General features: G+C 43.8%; 1 protein-coding gene across 1 annotated transcript in view; it reads right to left on the bottom strand.

Annotated features, from left to right (window-relative positions):
* Nucleotides 1-23,934, bottom strand: part of PDIA4 (protein disulfide isomerase family A member 4) — a 127,273-nt gene that overhangs the window by 29,098 nt on the left and 74,241 nt on the right. The window contains exons 4-7 of the mRNA XM_077491867.1: nucleotides 19,423-19,561; nucleotides 18,225-18,430; nucleotides 9,956-10,114; nucleotides 9,065-9,216 (exon numbers count right to left, since the gene is read on the bottom strand). Of these exons, the coding sequence (XP_077347993.1) occupies nucleotides 9,065-9,216; nucleotides 9,956-10,114; nucleotides 18,225-18,430; nucleotides 19,423-19,561 (656 nt within the window). The remainder of the gene's footprint in view (nucleotides 1-9,064; nucleotides 9,217-9,955; nucleotides 10,115-18,224; nucleotides 18,431-19,422; nucleotides 19,562-23,934) is intronic.

Below are 23,934 nucleotides of genomic sequence, written 5' to 3'. Positions count from 1 at the left end.
GAAGTGGGTGGCTGAAGGGAGGGATGCCAATGGTGGGCATACCCACCGATCAATCTTTTTTCGTTCAGCCCCCAGGCTGCATAAAAAAAAAAAAAAAAAAAAAATGATTACAATATATGCCCAACAAGGGCCAGCAACGTACTGGTATGTTTCTGGACTGAGTGGTTATACCAGAATGATGCCTGTGGGTTTAGGCATCATCATTTTCAGCCAGCAGTCAGCTTTCATGTAAAAGCAATCCTAATAGCTAAGTAGCCTCTAGACTGCTTTTACAAGCAATGGGTGGGAATGCGCCCCCCCCCCCCCCCCCCCACCCCAACCTTCTTTCATGTTTTTTTCTGGCTCTCCTGTCCCAACAGGGAACCTGAGAATGCAGCCGGTGGTTCCGCCAGCCGACCATAGAGCTGATCAGAGACCGGAACGGCTCCAATCATCTCTATGGCCTAAGAAACCAGAAGCTATGAGCATTTCATGACTTAGATTTCGCCAGATGTAAACAGCGCCATTGGGAAATTGGGAAAGCATTTTATCATACCGATCTTGGTCATAATCATGTAAATAAAAAAAAAAAAGTGTTGAAAGGGCTTTGTCTTCAAGTGGTTAGAAGAGTAGGTGATGTGTGACATAAGCTTCTAAATGTGAAATAAGCTTCTAAATGTTGTTCAAACCCCTGACAAATTACCCCATTTTTGGAAAGTAGACATCCCAAGCTATTTGCTGAGAGGCATGTCGAGTCCATGGAATATTTTATATTATGACATGTTGCGGGAAAAAAGAAAAATTTTTCTTTTTCTTTGCACAATGTTGTCACTAAATGATATATTGCTCAAACACGCCATGGGCATATGTGAAATTACACCCCAAAATACATTATGTTGCTTCTCCCGAGTATGGGGATACCACGTGTGAGACTTTTTGGGAGCCTAGCCACGTACGGGACCCTGAAATGGGCACTGAAAAGGCTGCATTGTTTGTCAATTTAGAGACGGCAGATGGGAACTGAGCAGGGTGCATTGATGAGCTATGACCCTAATTTTGCTTCAAAGTTCTTTATTAAAAAATGTATGTTTACCTTAACCACTTAAAGAGGAAGTAAACCCTGATGGGTTTACTTCCTCTTTTTTTCCCTGCAAAGGTAAAGCATAATGGACTACTATGCATCGCATAGTAGCTCATTATGTGTCACTTACCTGACACAGGAGCCAGCGAAGTCGCCGCTGATCCCTGTAGCCCGCCGCGTCCATCTTGCTGGTGGCGTCTCGCAGCTCCGACCAATGACAGCGGCGAAGCCGCGATGACGTCACTCCCGCGCATGCGCACGGGAGTCGCGCCTCGCAGCTCCGCCGCTGTCATACGGCGAGGCCGCGATGACGTCACTCCCGCGCATGCGCACGGGAGTCGACAAATTTGGCAAATCCATTCTTGGACTTGCCGCATTTAGTGCGCATGCGCGCCGCTGTCTACGGCGCATGCGCCGTAGACAGCGGTGCCCATTTTCGGGCAAATATCTCCTAAACCATATAGGTTTAGGAGATATTACTTGGACCTACAGGTAAGCCTTAATCTAGGCTTACCTGTAGGTCAAAGTTGTTTGGAAGGGTTTACTTCCATTTTAAGGACCAAGCCTCTTTTTGAGATATGTGGTCTACAAGTTAAAAACAGTTTTTTTTGCTAGAAAATTACTTAGAACTTCCAAACATAATTTTTTTTTTCCAACACCCTAGAGAATAAAATGGCGGTTGTTGCAATACTTTGTCACACTGTATTTTCGCAGCGCACTTTGTTTTGGAAAAAATACACTTTTGGAATTAAAAAATAAAACAGTAAAGTTAGCTCTATTTTTTTTTTTTATATTGTCAAATATAATGTTTTGCTGAGTAAACTGATACCAAACATGTCATGCTTCAAAATTGCGCCCGCTCGTGGAATGGTGACAAACTTTTACCCTTAAAAATCTCCACAGGCAACGTTTAAAAAAAATTCTACAGGTTGCATGTTTTGAGTTACAGGGGAGGTGTAGGGCTAGAATTACTACTCTCGCTCGAACGATCATCTTGATACCTCACGTGTAGTTTGACCACTGTTTTTCAACTTTCAGGATCAAACTGTTATATCTCCCCTGGAAAGACTTCAGTCTGCGTCCACAGGAGGTATGTATGGTACCAATAAGGATTGTGTATGCGGGGGAGATGGATATTTTTACCATGTCAACTCCAGAAATGTAGAAATAGACACCTTTCAAGCCTCGGTAGAGCAGGACCTAGTTCAACTTGCGGATAGAGTGGCGACCCAGCTGATCCGACAAGGACAATCTCACTAAAATTAGAAAGAGATGCCATTGTCTGGCTCAAATCACGTTTTGATCTAGTGATAAAAGAGGCCAAGGGGGGCTCAGTCGTCATCCTAAAAACGCAAGTGACTATAAAGAAGAGGCTTTGCGCCAGTTGCACGATACCTCCACATATTGAATTTTGGATAGGGATCCCACTCCTATCTTCAGACAGCAAGTGGCTAATCTTCTGGACACATGTATAGAGATGGGGGTTTTTGACAGGAAAGTGGCAGACCATTTTTAGTCAATTCGCGTATAGTCCCCATTTTCCATCACATGCCCAAACTCCATAAGAACATACTTCCGGTACAAGGTAGACCAATCGTAGCAGGTATCGGTTCCACATGCGGGTGCTACTCACGTATGCAAGTATTTTTACACTTTTATTCCTATTATAAAGGAATGTAAACATCCCTTGTAATAGAAAAAAGCATGACAGGTCCTCTTAAAATATGAGATCTGGGGTCAAAAGAGACCTAAGATCTCATATTTGAACTTAAATGCAATAAAAAAAATAAAAATAAAGTGTCACTTTTTAGAAAAATTCGATTGAAAATAAAAAAAAAACGTGCCTTTAAAAAGGAGGCATGGGTGGAAGTGACATTTTGATGTCACTTCCGCCCTGCTATGGTATGGAGACGGGTGGGGGCCCATCTTAGCCTCACTCATCTCCACACCAAGGAAGGGACAGGACCCGATCACCTCCGCCGCTGTCGGCGGCTCCGGTAAGCGGCGGAGGGTGCCACGCCTCCCGCCGCTATAATGGTGATCTCGTGCCACAGAGACCACCATTCTCATTTACCGAACTGCCGCCTAAAGAGATGGATACCTCGGTTGTGTCAGCAGCTGCTGCCGTTACCGAGATACCCCTCTTCAAAAAAGGGACATGCATCATTGTTCGGCGGTCTGTAAGTGGTTAAATGGAAATCAGAGACAACCTTTGGAAGGAAAGAAGGACAAGGACGAAGCACCACCTTGTCCTCGTGAATCACTAGGTAGGTCGTGCGACAGGATAGCGCCACCAACTCTGACACCCTGCGAGCAGAAGTAATAGCCATCAAAAAGGCCATCTTCATATCCTCAAAACGGAGGCTTCTGTAGAACCGAAAGTACAAGATTCAAGTCCCACGGTGGCAAGGGAGATCACACCGGTGGAACCACATGTTACACTCCCTGAATGAAGGTACCAGGGAATGCAAAACCAGGGATCGTTGAAAGAAAACCACCAGGGCCGATACCTGCCCCTCAACAGTACTCAAGGCCAAATTCTTTTCAACGCCCTTATGAAGAAAAGTCAAAATCTGAGCCACCAAAAAGGAACGTGGGTGAAACCACACTGACTCACCATGAAATATACGCTTTCCATGCCCTATAATATACCTTCCTGGAAGAAGATCATCTAGCTCTGAGCAGCGCCAGAATCACCAACGCAGATAAGCCCCTAGCCTTCAAAACCTGGCTTTCAATAGCCAGACCATTAAAGCCATCGATGGTAAAGCAGGATGGAAGATCAGCCCTTGGGATAGCAGATCCTCCCTGAGAGGAAGCCGCCAGGGGGCATCTGCGACCAGGTCGGGGTACCAGGACCGACGAGGCCAGTCCGGGAGCCACTAGAATGACCCCAATTCCTTCGACCTCGATCCTGTGCAACAGCCGTGGCAGAACCTTTAGAGGAGGAAAGTTGTAGATCAGACGATACTGGCCCCATGGAGCGACCAGAGCGTCTGAGGCATCTGCCAGAGGGTCCCGAGACATGGTCACAAACCTCTGCACCTTCCTGTTGAGTGTCATTGTTTGACTGGATCCGTATCGGGAGCCCCTGAAGCCGATCCCTCCAATGATCCAGACAGAGACTGATCGCTCGGAGTCCCAAGATGTTGATAGGTAGCCTGGATTCCTCCAGCATCCAGTGACGCTGAGCTCAGGCCCAAGGCTCCTCCCCACCCAGCCAGACTGGCATCGGTGGTGACCACCGTCTAGTACAGCGGGAAGAGCCAGGGAACAAAGCCACCAGATCACGGACTCTTTGGCTCCTTGACTCAGCCGAATCTGACTGTCTAGAGACTCTGCACATTTGTCCCATTTTAACAAGATTTCACTTTGTAGGGGTCTCATATGAAACTGAGCGAACGGGACCACCACGGATGTAGATACCATCAGGCCCAGTACCGCAGGGAGACCCACCTGCTGGACAGCAGCGAGTGGGCTGCTGCCTGGAATTTCTGGGGTTTTTCATGCGGAAGGACCACTCTGGCCTGACCAGAATCCAGAGTCAGACCCAGATGAACCAAATTCCGAACTGGGGTCCAGGCAGACTTTTGGTAATTTATCAGCCACCCAAAATCTGCCAGAGTCCGAACAGTGATCTCCATGTTGCCCCTCAGGGCCACACGAAGCGAATGGACTCAATTTGGAACTTACACACACACGCACATAGTGGTTCAGGGCCTTGAGGTCCAGAATCGGACATACCGTACCCTCCTTTTTTTGGGATCATAAATAGGTTTGAATAAAAGTCCTGGAACAGTCTTAACGCTGGAACTGGGACACTCACCCCCTGGAGCAACAGGCCTTGTACCGCACCCTGGAGGGCTAACAAGTAGTTTGAAGACAGATGCGGATTGGATGGAAAAATATCTGCTTGGGGGAGAAGTCTGGAACTTGATCTTGTAACCAGACAGAATCACTTTGTGGACCCACGTGTCGTTTATCAGAGAGGTCCACAGGCCCAGAAAACAACGAAGACTTCCCCCCTCCCGGACTGTGGGTGAGGGTGCCTCTTCATGCCAAAGGAGCCTTATCTGCGGGTCTGGAGAAACCAACTGTTTGCCTGACTAGGGTCGCTTAGAACTTCCCAAGGGGGGCTTGAAAAGACTGAGCCTTTGTCAGTGGACCTTGAGAGACGAATGAAAACTGTGTGCAGAGAAGGAAAGGCCACTCTTGCGACTTGGCTCCTTCCCTTTCTTTGACTGTGGAAGTAAAGTACTCTTCCCCCTGTGACATTCTTAATGATATCTTCCAGAGTGGCTCCAAATAAACGATCGCCTTCAAAAAGGTAGGTCAGCTAGGGCCTTCTTTGTGGCCTGGTCCGCAGTCCAACACTTCAGCCACAATACTCAAAGCACTACCACTGAAACAGACAGCTTAGAAAGCAAGGGAGCTGCGTCCAAAGAGGCATCACAGACAAACTACTACTCCCTTCATTCTCAAGCTTCTAACGTCCCCCACTGACGTGCTCACTGTTTGAAACTCAAGCCTTGGAGCTACGGATGCCACTGGAAGTGACCGGAGTCTGACCCCTCACCACAACCCAGCTGGAAACCAGAGGAAGCAAAAAAGAGAACAACTATGCCTGATTTTATTCACTCAAATGTGCGTTGTAACTTTTTAACAAAGATCAAAGCCATGTTTTAACAGATTTACTACTCTTAGAGCGGCGCTGCTCTATCTCTCTCTCATCGCAGACAAACTGTAGCCCCTGGATCAGTTGGTCCGCCAATTCCATGAAGGCAGGTGGAAGCTGGTCCCTTTCCAAGTCACAGCGCAACAGCTTTGCCCACTCTGTCAGCATCTGCGACACCAGAGCAATAGCCAAAATCGGCCGAAGCGCCAAACCCGCAATAGGGAACAGTGCGGTTCAGAGACTCTGCTTTCCTGTCAGCCGGACCTTTAAAGGCCAAAGAGTCCTCAACAGGAATCATATGGGCATAGCCTTATTGGCTACCCATGGGCATAGCCAAGTCTTTTTGTCTGCCTAGTTTCAGAATCTTGTAGGGGGGTGATATAACCCTATGGTTCTGAATAAAGAAGGCTGTGTCTGTCAATGAACGAAAGAGAAAATGTATTGATCACTTTAACCACTTGCTGACCAGCCATCATTATACTGCGGCAGGACGGCCCAAGCCCACGAACCGTCATAGCTGTAATATAAAATATACATTTTATACACACACGATACATATAGATATCTCTCCCCAAATACACACATGAAATGCATGGATAACAGCAGTATGGAAAAACACAGCCATTTGTGCATGTCAGAGATATATTATATTTTTTTAATGTAAGTATTTAAATAGATATACGGGCGGTGTTAAAAACTATGTCAATATAAAAATGCTAGCATATGTGCAGTGTACACAAGATGTACATAGATACCCAGCGATATGGAAAACCACAGCCGTCAATGCGATATTGCAACGCATGAAATGAAAAAAAAAAAAGACATATGAAATTGAAAAGGGCATCAATCCAAACCACTTCAATGAAGCCATTCATAGAAATAAGAAACGTCCCAATCAAAGTTTAAGCCTGCTTGCTTTCTTGTGTGAAGTGAATATCCAGTAAACTTCCTTTCTACGCAAAATGCCAAACTTATTGCCACCTCTGATGGGCATCCTTATTTTTTCCATGCCCTGAATTACAAGGCTGGAAGTGTTTTTATTATGGTGTTGAGCCCAATATGTCTGGCTACATTGGGTTCAACACCATACCACGTTATGTTCTCTATATCATGTAGGTGATCATATAGACGGCCCCTCAGACATCGGTGGTCCTTCCTACATACTGGATCTGACACTTAGTGCATGTAATGACAGACACCACATAGTGTGTATTACAGTTAATAAAAGAATCCGATCACAAAAGATTTACCTGTGAATAACAAAGTGACACGGTCACCTCCTTTGATGAAGGAACAATAAGAACTGCTTACACCCCACTTAAAAAAGTGCCCTTAAGAACTGTAGCCAGTGCACGGGGGGTTGTTCATTAGTACCGTATATACTCGAGTATAAGCCGAGATTTTCAGCCTCTTTTTTGAGGCTGAAAGTGCCCCCCTCGGCTTATACTCGAGTCATCGCTGTCTGCCCGCTCGATCAGCGTGTCGAGCAGACAGACAGCGGCCATTCTACTATTCAAAAGCCGCGCCTCCGGCTCCGCCTTCGCCTGTGATAGGCGGAACACTGAATTTCCCAGCAGCCTGTGTTCCGCCTATCACGGACATCGTATCATCCTCGTACTACGGACGAGGATGATACGACGTCAGTGATAGGCGGAACACAGGCTGCTGGGAAATTCAGTGTTCCGCCTATCACAGGCGAAGGAGGAGGCGCGGCTTTTGAATTTTACAATGGCCGCCGAAGAGGGCACGGGACGGAGGCAAGGCAAGGCAAGGCAAGGCAAGGCACGGCACGGCACGGCACGGCACGGGACGGGACGGAGGCAAGGCAAGGCAAGGCACGACACGACGGCAAGGCACGGCACGGCACGGGACGGAACGGAGGCAAGGAGGCAAGCCACGGGACGGAGGCTCGGGACAAAGGTAGGCTGGACACACACACACACACACACACACACACACACACGGATGGATACACACACACACACAGGGATGGGTGGATGGATGGAGACACACACAGGGATGGGTGGATGGATGGAGACACACACAGGGATGGATGGATGGATGGAGACACACACACACACACACACAGGGATGGATGGATGGAGACACACACACACAGGGATGGATGGATGGATGGACACACACACACACAGGGATGGATGGACGGACACACAGGGATGGACGGACACACAGGGATGGACGGACACACAGGGATGGACGGACACACACACAGGGATGGACAGGCATGTCTCACCCTCGGCTTATACACGAGTCAATAAGTTTGCCAGTTTTTTTGGGGGTAAATTGGGGGCCTCGGCTTATATTCGGGTCGGCCTATACTCGAGTATATACGGTATACAGGCTAGGTGACAGATCTCTACCTAAAGTAGGCACTCTTTTGGAGACAACCTGTATCCCATTAGATAAGATCTGTGCATATACAGGGTCATTGGTCAGTACTGGAAGATACTTCTTGATAACTTTATTTTTCTCAAACTCTATACTGTAGAGGGTTGAAAAAACAGGAGTACTGGAGAACTGAAGTTTTATACCTATGACGTTTATTGCCCAGAAACCACAATTTGTGGTTCATTAAAAACCAGGATGTACTGCACCAGCTTGTGCTTTTCAGCTAGATGTGCAATGCATGGTGACATAGCACACCTGACAATTAGAACAGAACTCTTCATTCTCAGAACCATATGAATCTCACTAAGAGGTCTGTTCATCTGCTGTCAGTCATATTAAGAATTTTAAATGCCTCCTTACCAGTGTATGCCGTTTTAAAAAAAATTCTCAGTGGCTAGAATGGTACTGACAGGCAGGACAGGACACTATTACTAGATTTTATGAATACTGGAGCTAGCTGGCGCTCTGGACACTGGCACTGGCTGACATTTTTACTAGATAACATGGGTACTAGCTGGCAGTGATCAGGATACTGGTCGGTCCTCGCTGACACTGGTACTAGCTCTAGATCAGGACACTGGGGAGAATTCCTCCATTCACCGCGCTTGTGTGAATGGAGGAATCTGTTTTTTGGTTAGTATGCATGCCAGCTGAACAAAGGTTTGGGGGGGGAGGGGGGGTGTCACATCAATCACAGGGTAAAGGGCCAATTTCATGGTCTTGTGTTTTTAAAGCAAACTCCCACCTGTTAAGTATACAAAGCAATGGGCCAATAGCAAGTGGTAAAAAAGAGCTGGGAATCCCCAAGACTGCACCACATCACAAATTTAATAGTTTAAAGCTGTTGCCATGTCCAGTAACAGGGCTACATTTTATAAACATTTATAATTAGTTTAAAAGATAACCAGTAAAAACCTTACCTTAATTTTAAGACTGTGCATTTTTGGTTCATATTTTGACTGAAATCGGTCAGGATGCATGACAACTATTTGTCCTGCTGAAGCTTTAAGAAAGTTTGCAATGTCTGTGTTGAAAGTGTGGTATAACTTAAAGTCTTCTCGTAGAGCATTTGCTGAAATATACAAGGAATAATACGATTATTAACCACTTCAATACAAGGCATTTTCATCCCCTTCCTACCCAGGCCAATTTTCAGCACTGTCACACTTTGAATTGTGCAGTCATGTGACCATTGAACCCAAATTAATTCCCCCCCCACAAATAGAGCTTTCTTTTGGTGGTATTTGATCACCCCTGCGTTTATTTTTTGCGCTATGAAAAAAAAAAAAAGTTTTTGTTTTCTTTTTAAAATTAAACACAATATTTATTACTTTTTGCTATAATAAATATCCCATTTAAAAAAAAAAAAACCCTCTCCCAATTGGCTCATTGGCTGTGATTGACAGCAGTAGGAGCCAATAGCTCCTGCTGTTGCCTCAGCCAATGAGAAGTGGGCATCCATGTAGAGCTGATGCCATGGGATAGACAGTGGCTTGCTGCATGGTGAATCAATGGCAATAGTAAAATTCCTAGCATTAGATTGTGTACACCCACAAGCCCAGTGGGGGGGTTAATAAAATCTTGCATGGAATGCATCAAGGTAGAAAAAAAAAAAAAAAACCTTGATCATTTAGAACCACTTTAAGGATTCATGAGGAACAGACAACTTACCGGTACTATATCTGTAATCCAAAATTATTCATGCAATTAAAATAAAAAAAACAACATCATGGAGGAGAGAACAGGAGAACATGTACATTATTTGTATTTAAAAGCAGATTTTAAAAAAAGACCACATTTTAAATCTATACCTGAATCCTGATAGATTCCAAATTCTATCTTTTGGTCCTCATTAAAAATTCCAAGGACTACAACGTCATCGCCATCTTTCAAATGCTCCTGTACTTGTTTAACGGTCTGAATCTGTTTAGATGGTGGCCCAGCTTGCTCAGTCATGTAATCAATGATCCCTTAAAAATGAATAAAATTAAAATTAAAAAACATTCATGCTCTTCTTTCCAAGAATGTTGTGTGTGGTATGACCAAAGATTTGAAAAGACCAAATTTAGGTTTTGGATGATCAAAAACAGTATATATAAAAAAAAAACACACACGTGAAAACATTAATGATAAACTAATTTGCCAGCTGTAGAATGTTTTAAAAATAAGAGGAGTTTTGATCCTTGGTGACAGTTTGCCAAGATGCCGCTTACTCGGGGGGCAGGCAAGTAGCTGTGGGCCTGGAAAAGAAATCCTGTGATCCTGTGCAAGCATTCATGGTTTGCTTGGTGCTGTCATCCACCAGTTCCTGTACTCCATTCTCAAGATACAATCTGCCAGCATTCTTTCCTATTTCAATGCTTGTTGCTGGTAGTGCTAAGGCTAAATAGGAAAGGGCTAAAGCATGAAAAAAGTTTTGGCCTCACATTAACATTTAAAAATCAATCACTTCAATGAATAGTTAAAAAAAAAAAAAAAAAAAGAAGGTTATGGGACATACGGTATCCATTGATCCAAAGTAAAAATACTATACAAATGAAGAAATTATACTTTGCTACAATGTAAAGTAGTCAGTGTACAGCTTGTGTAAATTTGCTGTCGTTGCAAAATAACACAACATACAGCCATTAATGTCTAAACCTCTGGCAACAAAAGTGAGTACACCGCTATGTGAAAATGTCCAAATTAGGCCCAATTAGCCATTTTTCCTTCCTGGTGTCATGTGACTCAGTGTTATGAGGTCTCAGGTGTGACTGGGGAACAGGCGTGTTAAAATTTGGTATTAATCGCCCTCAATCTCTCATACTGGTCACTGAAATTTCAACATGGCACCCCATGGCAAAGAACTCTCTGGGGAGCTAAAGTTCATTGAGGAAACCAATACATTGGCATGCATTAACCACTTAAGCCCCGGACCATTTTTCTGGCCAAAGACCAGAGTACTTTTTGCGATTTGGCACTGCGTTGCTTTAAGTGACAATTGCACGGTCATGCGATGTGGCTCCCAAACTAAATTGACGTCCTTTTTTTCCCCCAACAAATAGAGCTTTTTGGTGGTATTTGATCATTTTTCATCATGACTGCGACATTATGGCGGACACATCAGATATTTTTGGGAACATTGTCATTAATACAGCAATCATTGCTATACAAATGCACGGATTCCTGTGTAAATGACACTGGCAGTGAAGGGGTTAACCACTAGGTGGCAGTGTAGGGATTAAGTATGTCCCGGGGAGTGATTCTAACTAGGGGGGGGGGGGGGGGGGTGTGGCTACATGTGACATATCACTGATCTCTGCTCCCGATCACAGGGAGCAGAGATCAGTGACACTGTCACTAGGCAGAACGGGGAGATGCTTGTTTAGATTAGCATCTCCCCGTTCTTCCTCTCAGTGAGGTGATCTCGGGTATCCCTGTGGACATAGAGTCTGCGGGACCCACGACCCGACTCAAGTAGGTCCCAGCAGTGGCATGCATGAGATAACTTAATGACAAATCTAAAGGGACGTAAAGGTATGCCCATTTGCCCAGCCGTGGCATTCTGCTGATGTACATCGGCGTGCACCGATCAGGAACCGATTAAAAAGGGGATCAACTCCAGAGATAAAAATGATAATTCTCCCGCTCTACAAGGCTCTGGTCTGGCCACACCTAGAGTATGCTGTCCAGTTCTGGGTACCAGTCCTCAGGAAGGGTGTACTAGAAATGGAGCGAGCACAAAGAAGGGCAACAAAGCTAATAAACGGACTGGAGAATATTAGTTATGAGGAAAGGTTGCAAGCACTGAACTTATTCTCTCTGAAGAAGAGAGGCTTGAGAGGGGATAGGATTTCAATTTATAAATACTGTACTGGTGACCCCACAATAGGGCCAAAACTTTTTTGCGGAAGGGAGTTTAACAAGACATGTGGTCACTTATTAAAATTAGAAGAAACAAGGTTTAACCTTAAACTATGTAGAGGGTTCTTAACCAAGAGCAACAAGGATGTGAAATTACCTTCCACAGGCAGTGGTCTCAGCAGGGAGCATTGATCGTTTCAAAAAACTATTAGATAAGCACCTGAATGACCACAACATGCAGGGATATACAATGCAATACTGGCACACATAGGTTGGACTTGATGGACTTGTGTCTTTTTCAACCTCACCCACTATGTAACTATGAATGCCAACATGTACTGTGACATACTGAAGGCAAGCATTAGCCCCTCCCTTCGGAGACTGGACCGCAGGGCAGTATTCCAACACAACGACCCCAAACACGCCTAGAAGAAGACGAGCTCTGCCTTGCTAAAGAAGCCGAGGGTAAAAGGTGATGGACTGGCCAAGCATGTGTCCAGACCTAAACCCTATTGAGCATCTGTTGGGCATCCTTTTGTTGCCAGTGGTTTAGACATTAATGACCGTGTGCCAAGTTATTTTGAGGGGACAGCAAATGTACATTGTTATAGAATCTGTACACTCCCTACTTTACATTGTAGCAAAGTGTAATTTCTTTAGTGTTGTCACATGAAAAGATATAAAAAAGAAAAAAAGATATAGATAGCACAGCCCAACATAAGACAAGTATAAAAAACAAAAAAAACAAGTATATGTCATTTAATTGGGAACTGAGAAAAAAAGAAACTGGTGTTTTCCTTATATAGCGCCATCAATTTACGCAGCGCCTTACATATATATTGTACATTCACATCAGTCCCTACCCTCAAGGAGCTTACAATCTAAGGTCCCCAACGCACATTCATACATACTAGGGACACTTTAGACAGGATCCAATTAACCTACCAGCATGTCTTTGGAATATTTATATGTATGTAAGATATATATACACATATATATATATATATACATATATATATATATATACACACACACACATACATATATATATATATATATATATATATACACACACACACACACACATACATACATACATACATACATACATACATACATACATACATACATACATACATACATACATACATACATACATACATACATACATACATACATACATACATACATACATACATACATACATACATACATACATACATACATACATACATACATACATACATACATACATACATATATATATATATATATATATATACACACACACACACACACACACACACACACACACACACACTAAAAAAATATGGAACTGTATAAACACCTAGTATGCATCAAATTTTTATTTTTTTAAATCAATGGTTTAAAGATTATATGGACATTGTGACCGACCATCATCTGCAAAATGCAAACTAGGTACAGAACCTATACCTGATAGCATATATGTACCAAAAAAATAGTCCGTGTGAAAAGCCAGATAAAATTGATTAGTTTTAATAATGGTTTGTTTGATTAAAGTTTTGGTTTGATTAGTTTAAAATGTAACTTTCATTAAACAAACCAAACCTTTAAACAAACCATTATTAAAACTAATCAATTCGATTTGGCTCTTCACACTTCTAGTATTTTGACAGCCATCAGTGTATGGCATACACAAAAAGCACGAACAGCTACTGCATCTGAATGGATACAGAAACTTTTCTGCCAACAATTTTTAACCCTGCCCCTTTAATTTTTCAATGAAGAGTAGGGAAGGGCTTTATGTTCGGCTCAAACACGAGTTCCATGCGAACATTGGCTGTTCGCCGAATAGGGAACAATTTGGGGTGTTTGCGGTCCGGCAATACACATAAAAGTTCATTGATAAAAACAGCATGGATTTTCTCCACAGGAGAACCCCCGAACCGAAATTAAAAAAAAAAAAAAATTAATGCGTGGGGGTTCCCCCAAATTCCATACCAGGCCCTTCAGGATTTTAAGGGGAATCCCACACCAAAATGTAAAATGCATCTTTCTCCGGCTTCTTCTCCGCTTCATCCTCCGCGTGATCTGCCTCAGTGGGAGTCTTCCACTTTTTGACACTTTTTTGTGAAATGGTAGGGGTACATACCCCATTACCAATTCACACAGGCCCCCCCCCCCCCCCGAGATATGGGCGTCCCCTTGTTAGGAATCTGTTCCAGATTCCGATAAGCCCACAGACCCCCGCAACCACCGGGCAAGGGTTGTGGGAAGGAGACCCTTTATGGGGACAAGGTGCTTTGGGGGGGGGGGGTACCCCAAAGCACTCTCCCAATGTTGAGGGCATGTGGCCTGGTGCGTTTTTTTTTCTGCAGCCTGACAGGTTGCATGCTCGGATAAGGGTCCATTATGGATTTTTGGGGGGACCCCACATAATTCTCTTTATTTTGGCGTGGGGCTCCCCTTAACATCCATACCAGACCTGAAGGTCCACACATTTTCTTAAAATTTTGGTTCGGGGTTCCCATGTGGGGAAATCCCATGCCGTTTTTATCAATGAACTTTTATGTGTATTGCCGGACCAACAATTCATTATAGCCGGCGCTAGCGGTAGTACTTTTAAATTACTTTTTTACCTTTAGAAATGTCATTTTGCACTTGGACTGTTCTAAACATGGGAAAACATGTGCTCCTTTACAGGCATACTATATAGACACGCCCCAGGTACGAAATTTAAAGGAATATTACACTTTTATTGTTTCACTTTAAACATTAAAATCACTGCTCCCAAAAAAAAAAAAAAAAAAGGACATTTTAAAACTTTTTTTTGCATTGATCCGTGTCCCCTGGGGCAGGACCCAGGTCCCCAAACACTTTTTGACAATACCATGCATATAAGTCTTTAAAAACTAGCACTTGATTTTTTGTTTCCCATAGACTTTAATGGTGTTCGAGTTTTTGCCCTTTTGCATTTTCTGGATGCGAACCAAATATGGGGGGGGTGTTCAGCCCATCCGTAATCAAGAGTCATCAGGCAGGAAGCAGCCGGCAGGACCACCCACTAAGTGAATTTGTACAGCGTATGGCTAGCTTAAGCATTTTTTGAATGATGGCCACAAAGACATTTTTATGCAAAATAGACGTTAATAAGTAAAGTTTCTGTGGGATTTCTGATTCCCTCTCCTCTACCTCCCTTACACCCCTCACCCCCCCCCCCCCCCAGGGCATGAGAAACACCTCCTCCTCCTGTGCCACTTGGCTAAACTGTTGCACCCCTAAAAATAGTCTCTCACTATTGTATATACACCGAACTGCCACCTGCTTGTTGTAAGGCTTACAATATAATCTGATATCTAGTGTACTGTTGATGAGAATGTGCCACTGTGTTCTTGCTTTTTTTCTATTTTGTTTGAAACCTAAATGAACTTTTCTGTTAAAAAGTTTTTATGGGATTGATATACTAAATGTTATTAGACGTGCACAAATTTTCCCAGTTAAGAGAATGAGGTGAAGCTCCCCTGATTTCCATCATCCAATCTGGTGCACAAAAATATTTATTTAGCAATTTTTCCCACAAGAGTGGAGGCCACAGCAATATACCTGTGGCCATGAAGGAAGCGGGCTACTCATAAATGTGTGAGGTCCAGCCTGCTTAGGTACCATTACAGTCAGGCTTTCATTCAGTTGTCTCTGTGCAGCAATTCTGCCGAAAAAAAAGGAAAGGTGAATTGAATGACTTTTTGATGCTAGGGAGGTGGCGTGCAGCAGTGAGAAAGAATTTGACCCAACTAGCAAAGTTCCTGCTGTGCAGGAGGCTCCCAAACCACCAACTTCCGATGATGTTGTGTAGACGGTCACAGGAAGGGACTTAAATAATAAAACTAAAAAGCAATGCATCTGCTTATTGGACTATGGAACAATGGTAGAGATCAGTTAACAGTTTAATTTAGATTCTTTGGGGGGGGGGGGGGGGGGGGGATGGATGGCGAAATTGTGAGCTGCAACTGTATCTGAGCACTGGCTTCTTCATTCTGTAGATCTGTGCTTCCTCTACCTCTGCTGCTGCTTCAGGGTCATTATCCTACCAGTCAATCATAAGGTGGGCAGAACAGACATGAGGAAGCAATGCCCTGCTCTTCCACCAAGTTGGCTGCTGGAGGCAAGACTTCGCTTCCTCATGTCTGTTCTGCCCACTTTATAATTGTTTTTTAAAAAGGGTAAATTTATTCAGATTAAAAAAAATATATATATAACATATCTTTTAGAAAGGTTGACAGCTATGAACAGACATTCACATACGATTAGATTTTATGCACCAGTCCATACATTATTCGCATCCTGTTTATACAGTCTTATGTGACAAGAGTCCTTTGCTCATACATTAGGTTACACATGGAGGCGTAAAACAAAGAACATAGGAAAAGAACAAATAAAGCCCATCTTATAATTGACTGGTAGGATACTGACCCTGATGCAGCAGAGGTTGAGGAAGCAAAGATATGCTTTTACTGTAGGTTCTCAGACCTACAGTACAAGGCATGGAGCAAGTCAGTAATGGTAAAAGAATGGCTCCAGGGAGCATACAGGCAATACAGGATACAAGTCCTGTGTTCTCTTCTGCCCTTTTTTGGTCACATTTTTCACACTACAGGTTCGATTTAATTGGCTGTTGGCAGCAGCACAAAGAAATCAATGTGATTCGAATGAGCTACTAAATAGTTAAATCTTTCAGTAGTAATATTTAATTGCTTATGTAGACCCAACCTTAATCACCTGCAAGGCAGCTGGTACAAGGCAACATGTTGCACCCTAAATACAGGGATAATATGTTGCTAAAGGTGAACCCATTGTTTAAAAACAGCTGTGCCTTAAGCCATGCTGCCACATATGTGTACTTGTGTTTGTGCTGGGAACGTGCTTGATCTTGTGCTGCCAGGACAAAGACCAAATTATCACAGATGCCCCCCAATTGTTAGTCCAAGACCAGGAGCTAGTAGGAGGGGCACCTCATTACACAATCACTTGTTTAGTAAGCTAACCCTGTATCTTTTTCCCCTTCGTTTGTGAGAAGATACTTGGGGAATTTATCAAAAACTAGGCCTCCTTCACACGTCCATTTAGCTGCATACACTGGATTCAAGTGGCAAGAAAACAGCAGCTGAAATAAAAGATGCACGTGGATAGCGATGGGCACTCAGCCTGTAAAGTAGTGACAGGATGACAGCAGTAATCTTTTTGCATGAAACCTGGAAGCAGTCAGATGCCTCCATGCTCGGAAACCAGCTGGTTGTCACTATTCACATGCAGTGGTCTTTTCAGGCACAAACATCCTCCGATTCTTGCTGCTAGAATCAGGTGTATATGGATAAACTATGTGAAGGAGTCCTTGTGCTTTGAAAATTAACTGACTAGTTGCCATGCACGGCAGCTCCATATTCTGACTACTCCCATTTTGATATATTTTCCTCACAAACTGTGTAGTTAAAAAAAAAAAAAAAAAAAAATACAAGGGAAGGAGGCTCATTAAAATAAATAAAAAGTCAATAAAAATTAGTCAATTTACTATGTAGTAGAGTGAAGTTTCCTTGTGACTAGCTGTAATCGGGATCCCATCCTGCAGTCTTCCACTGGAGGTGCACATTGAGCTGTCAGCACAGAAATCTCAGCTACCACAAACACATATGCACGGTGTGTGTGTGTGTTATGGTGCACTCTCAGCTGCTGCACTTCCTGTATTTGCTGCATGGGCTGCATGAAGTAAAAGGCACAAGGGCTGGCATCAATGGTTGCAAGATGCAAACTCCCCTTCTCGTCACAGGGAACAAACCCACATGCCTGGTGTACTGGGCTGAGAATGTTTAGAAAGAGGGGTACACGCCGCAAATCTTATAAAAAAAAGTCCCATAAAATAATTTAAGACTAATAAAATGTTTTATACAAGCACAAATTACACATGCTCTATATACTTAGGCAAGTTTGAGTAATGTAAGACTGCAATGACACATATGCCTACATTTTCAATTTAATTAGAGCAGTGAAATAAAATCAGTTTACAAGGATGGCATTTTAGAACAAAAAAAAAACAAAAAAATAAAATAAACAAAAACACAAATTTTCAGATGCCATTGTAACAAGATATTCCCTTTACCTGTCAGTGGTCATAATGTTATGGCTGATCAGAGTGTGAGTGTGTGTGTGTGTGTGTGTGTGTGTGAGAGAGAGTATATTTATATTAAAAAAAACAATAAGTACCGTATTTTTCTCTTGGCCCGTTGTAGTCAAATGCTTTGCCCTTTCGAAAAATCTTCAGTGTGGGGTAGCCAGTTACCTCGTATCTCGTTGCAAGCTCAGCTTCAGTCGTAGCATCAACCTTTGCCAAAGGTATAGGTGGTGTCCGCATACTTAATTCCTGTGCAGCCTTCTCATATTCAGGGGCAAGCTTCTTACAATGTCCACACCTAAAGTACAATCAAATGCAAGATACCAACAGTAATCAATGTTGTAGAATTGTACTTTTAAGCAGAATGTGCGTGTAATAGGATTGGGTACAAAGTATAATGCTCCTTCTACCAGCATGTCTCAGTTCTGTAGCAAAGCAGTACCAACAGCATGATCATACACAGCCTGTGCCCCAAAGGAAAGGATTTTACAGTGAGCACAAGAAACCTACAATTTCTGTATTTGTCCTTTGGAGGGACAAAAGGGAGAAAAAAAAATAAAGTTTTAAACCTCTGAATGCCCCAACAGCAGTCCAACCAGTGGCAGCCCATAATGCAGGGCGCAGCACCCCCATCCATGCATCCCCTAATCTACATGCAGGGTGCTGGACGCATAGTTTTTTTTTTTATTTTATTTATTTTTTTAAGCACATTGCCTCCAAAAAAAAAAAAAAAAAAGGGTGGGTTGGGGTGAGAGGGGTAGAGCACTGCGCCCGAGCCCACTCAGTTGTGTGACAATAGCGAATGAATAGAGATAGATATAGCTTTTTGGGCTTGGTTAGAAAATGTTGTAAATAAGTAACTTCTTTCACTGCGCTGATGAGGCTGCACCGATGGGTAGTGCTGACTCACATTGCTGCACTGATAATCAGGGCACTTATAAATCAGCGCAAGTCTCCCCTGTGAGGAAATGCCGCTGATCGGCTTTTCTCTCCTCACCTAACACGCTGTCAGTGTAAGGAGAGCAAAGCCAATAACCGTAATCTCCTTGTTTACGTGTGACTGCCTGTGATTGGACACAGCTGATCAGCTCTTTACCAAGATCAGGGATGCGCTGTGTTCCAGGAACACAGCTTGCCGATCGCTACGGGCGCACAAGCCTGTCAAGAGTGGGACAATGTCATATGATGTTGTCCCAGAACGAAAGAGCCACATTGTGCCCTTCATTTTACTATATGGCAAGTGGGAGGTGGTTAATGGGGGGGGGGGGGGGGGGGGCACCAACTTCTTACCAGGGTGCATAAAATTCGACAAGGATAATATCTGCATTGTTCACAACTTCATCAAAATTTTCTCCAGTTAACACAAGTGTTGCTTCAGGGGGCAATGTCCAGTCTGGATGGGATATCTCTGTCACTTTTTCCACAATTGCTGAAAAACAAGAACACCAAACATGAATTATGGGTTTTACATTGCATATGAAAAAATTGTTTGCTCAACTCAATGTAAAATCTTTCACCTATTTTTATTAAGGGATAAAGAACAAACTATTCAATACACACAAGTTATGCTGCTTCTTAAAAAAGGGATATGGGCACAATAGGGCTAATTTATGCAAGTAAGAGTTAAGAATTTTTGCAATAAAAGAGCCCTCAGATAGCCATAGTCCCACATTCTATGCCGTACCAGTTGCAAAAAAACAAAAAAAAAAAAAAAAACACACACAGGGAAATACAGTAAATGTATACAAACTTTGTACTATAGGAATTCGTATTAAAACGGTTTTCATATAAATGTTTGGAGGTCAACAAAACAAACATACATGCATCATACAAAGGTGTGCAAGTATAGGAAAACGCCTATTAATCCTGTCAGAACGTCTTTTGGGCCGAGCTAAAATCTCAAAACAATGTTATAAGCTTTCTTAGTTATCTGTGAAACTACAAAGCAAATACCTCTTTATGTCATAGGAATGAGGAGGGGAGAGGCGTTTGTGGTTGAAATCAGAACAGGCTAGGATGAGCCTTTACCCTTATGCATAGCACACACGATAAGAAAAATATGAATTTTCAGAGCAATCATCCGATGATCTTTGATTAGAACTCGTGTATGAACCAAACACGGACAAATATTCGTCCGATATTTTTGTCATGTGTACAAGGCACAAGTGTGTTATTGCCATAATCACCAGCTAAAAAAAAAAAAAAAATATATATAGAATGCAGCCACCACATCTAAGGGCTGGTAAACTGCAGTATATTCATTTTTGGGTTTAGATACACTGGTAAAAATACGGGGAGTTGGAGAGGCCTCTGTCAGTCATCCAAAGTGACTGAGAAACAGGATTTAAAAATATGGAAGACACAGGCATTCCATCAACTAGATGCTAGACCTTTCTGGTTGCAGTTAAGCTTCTGTATCTCCACGATTTTTATTTTTTTTTTAATCTTAAATAAATCCTTGCTTGATTTATTTTTTTAAATTAAAGCTTTGAAAGTGTTACAACAGCAGGCTAGACCAAAAGTGGTATGGTCACCAGGGATGAGCTTTATGTTGGCTGTTCACCAGACAGTGAAACATTTTGGGTGTTCGCGGCAAATTCGAAAGCCGCGGAACAACCTTTAAAAAAGTCTATGGAAGAAATCAAAAGTGCTAATTTTAAAGGCTTATATGCATGGTACTGTCATAAAAAAAAGTGTTTGGGGACCTGGGTCCTGCCCCAGGGGACATGTATCAATGCAAAAAAAAATAAAAAATAAAAGTTTTGAAAAAAAACTGTTTTTTTGGGAGAAGTGATTTTTTTAATTAAAGTGAAACAATAAAAGTGTAATATTCCTTTAAATTTCGTACCTGGGGGGTGTCTATAGTATGCTTGTAAAGGGGTGCATGTTTCCCGTGTTTAGAATAGTCTGACAGCAAAACTACATTTCTAAAAAGAAAAAAACTACTCACGGCTACAATCAATTGTCGGTCCGCAACACACATAAAAGTTCATGACAAAAACAGCATGGAATTTCCCCACAGGGCAACCTCACACCAAAAAATAAAATAAACACAAAATAAATAATTTAAAAAAAAAGTGTGGGGGTCCCCCTAAATTCCATACAAGGCCCTTCAGCCCCCCCCGAACCGTACCAGGCCCCATGCCCTCAACATTGGGAGGATGCTTTGGAGCTAGCCCCTCAAAGCACCTTTTCCCCATGTTGATGGGGAGAAAGGCCTCATCCCCACAGCCCTTGCCCGGTGGTTGTGGGGGTCTGCGGGCAGGGGGCTTATCGGAATCTGGAAGCCCCCCTTTAAATTTTGCACCTGGAGGGTCCCCTTGTTAAAGGAATATTACACTTTTATTGTTTTACTTTAAGCATTATTAAAATCACTGCTCCCGAAAAAAAAACAGTTTTTAAAACTTTTTTTGCATTGATACATGTCCCCTGGGGCAGAACTCAGGTCCCCAAACACTTTATGACAAAATCATGCATATAAGCCTTTAAAATTAGCACTTTTGATTATTCATGTTCATGTCCCATAGACTTTAATGGTGTTCGAACAAATTTTTTACCTGTTCGCGTGTTCTGGTGCGAACTGAACGGAGGGGTGTTTGGCTCATCCCTAATGGTCACCCAAAATGCAAAATTAATATGCATAATACGGTACAAAAATAGGTCAATTTAAAAGGTGTACAATGCTGGAGTCCAATAATGAATGACTCCCAAGAGGACAAAGGAGTGCACAAAAGCAGGGAAGTATGACATGTTTATTATAATAAACAGGCACGCACACTTTAACCAGTTGCCGACCGCCGCACGCCGATGTACGTCGGTACAATGGCACGGGCAGGCATAAGGACATACATGTACGTCCCTTGCCTCCCGCGGGTCGGGGGCCCGATCGGGCCCCCGCCCGGTGCCTGCGGCGGTCGGTATTCGTACGGGAGCGATCCCGGACGAGGGGACGGCCATTCATTCATGGCCACCCCCTCGCGATCGCTCCCGACGAATAGAAATCCCCGGTGACATCACTTCCTCTCCTGTAATGTAAACACAGGAGAGGAAGTGATGTATTCTCTCCTCCGTGTCGGTATTTTTCGTTCCGACACGGAGGAGAGCGGATCAGTAAGTTGCACCAACACTCACACACACAGTAGAACATGCCAGGCACACTCACACCCCCCCTTTACCCCCCGATCACCCCCCCAATTACCCCTGCCCCCCAGTCACAGTGACACCAATGTCATTTTTTTTTTTTTTTTTTGCATTGGTGTCATTTGTGACTGTAATAACTGTTAGGGCAGTTAGAGTTAGCCCCCTTTAGTTCTAATGTACCCCCCTAACCCCCCCAATAAAGGTTTAACCCCGTGATCACCCCCCGTCGCCAGTGTCACTAAGGCTGGGTTCACATTGCAGCGGTTTATGAGAACGAATGTGATTCGCACCGCACTGCAGTGCAAATCACATCCGATCTCTGTGCGATTCGAGTTCAGCCATTCGCCGCACCCGCCGCACCCGCCACACCCGCCGCACCCGCCGCAAATTCGCACGGGACCCTTTTTTTGGCCCGCAGCAGAATCGGATCGCATGGGTGTTCACACCATGCGATCCGAGTTTGCAGATCGCACTGCGATATGCGAACTGATCTGGGGGTGTCAGTAACATTTCACTGACACTCCCAGCAGTTCGCATAGGGCAGTGTGAACTGCCGCCGGGAGGCATGCGATGCGGGAACCCGCCGCGGATTCGCGGCGTTTCCGCATCGCTCCAGTGTGAACCCAGCCTAATAAGCGATCATTTTTCTGATCGCCGTATTAGTGTCACAGGTGACGCTAGTTAGGCAGGTAGGTATTTAGGTTCGCCGCAGCTTTTTATAGCGCCAGGGACCCCCATATACTACCGCATAAAGCCCCCTGATTGCCCCCTAGTTAACCCTTTCACCAGTGATCACCATATAACTGTTACAGGTGACGCTGGTTGGTTAGTTATTTTTTTATAGTTTCAGGGCACCCGCCATTTATTACCTAATAAAGGTTTAACCCCCTGATCACCCGGCGGGTGTCATTTGTGACTAATAACTGTTAGGGCAGTTAGGGTTAGCCCCCTTTAGTTCTAAGGTACCCCCCTAACCCCCCCAATAAAGGTTTAACCCCGTGATCACCCCCCGTCGCCAGTGTCACTAAGGCTGGGTTCACATTGCAGCGGTTTATGAGAACGGATGTGATTCGCACCGCACTGCAGTGCAAATCACATCCGATCTCTGTGCGATTCGAGTTCAGCCATTCGCCGCACCCGCCGCAAATTCGCACGGGACCCTTTTTTTGGCCCGCAGCAGAATCGGATCGCATGGGTGTTCACACCATGCGATCCGAGTTTGCAGATCGCACTGCGATATGCGAACTGATCTGGGGGTGTCAGTAACATTTCACTGACACTCCCAGCAGTTCGCATAGGGCAGTGTGAACTGCCGCCGGGAGGCATGCGATGCGGGAACCCGCCGCGCATTCGTGGCGTTCCCGCATCGCTCCAGTGTGAACCCAGCCTAATAAGCGATCGTTTTTCTGATCGCTGTATTAGTGTCACAGGTGACGCTAGTTAGGCAGGTAGGTATTTAGGTTCGCTACAGCTTTTTATAGCGCCAGGGACCCCCATATACTACCGCATAAAGCCCCCTAATTGCCCCCTAGTTAACCCTTTCACCAGTGATCACCATATAACTGTTACAGGTGACGCTGGTTGGTTAGTTATTTTTTTATAGTTTCAGGGCACCCGCCATTTATTACCTAGTCTCACTAGTGTACCCCTAAATTTAGGGGT

This window comes from Lithobates pipiens, unplaced genomic scaffold, assembly GCF_037356315.1.
Source record: "Lithobates pipiens isolate NorthernLeopardFrog02 unplaced genomic scaffold, aLitPip1_a1.2 Scaffold_19, whole genome shotgun sequence".
In the NCBI taxonomy this organism is placed as follows: domain Eukaryota; kingdom Metazoa; phylum Chordata; class Amphibia; order Anura; family Ranidae; genus Lithobates; species Lithobates pipiens.
This window is presented reverse-complemented; position numbering and strand designations above follow the sequence as displayed.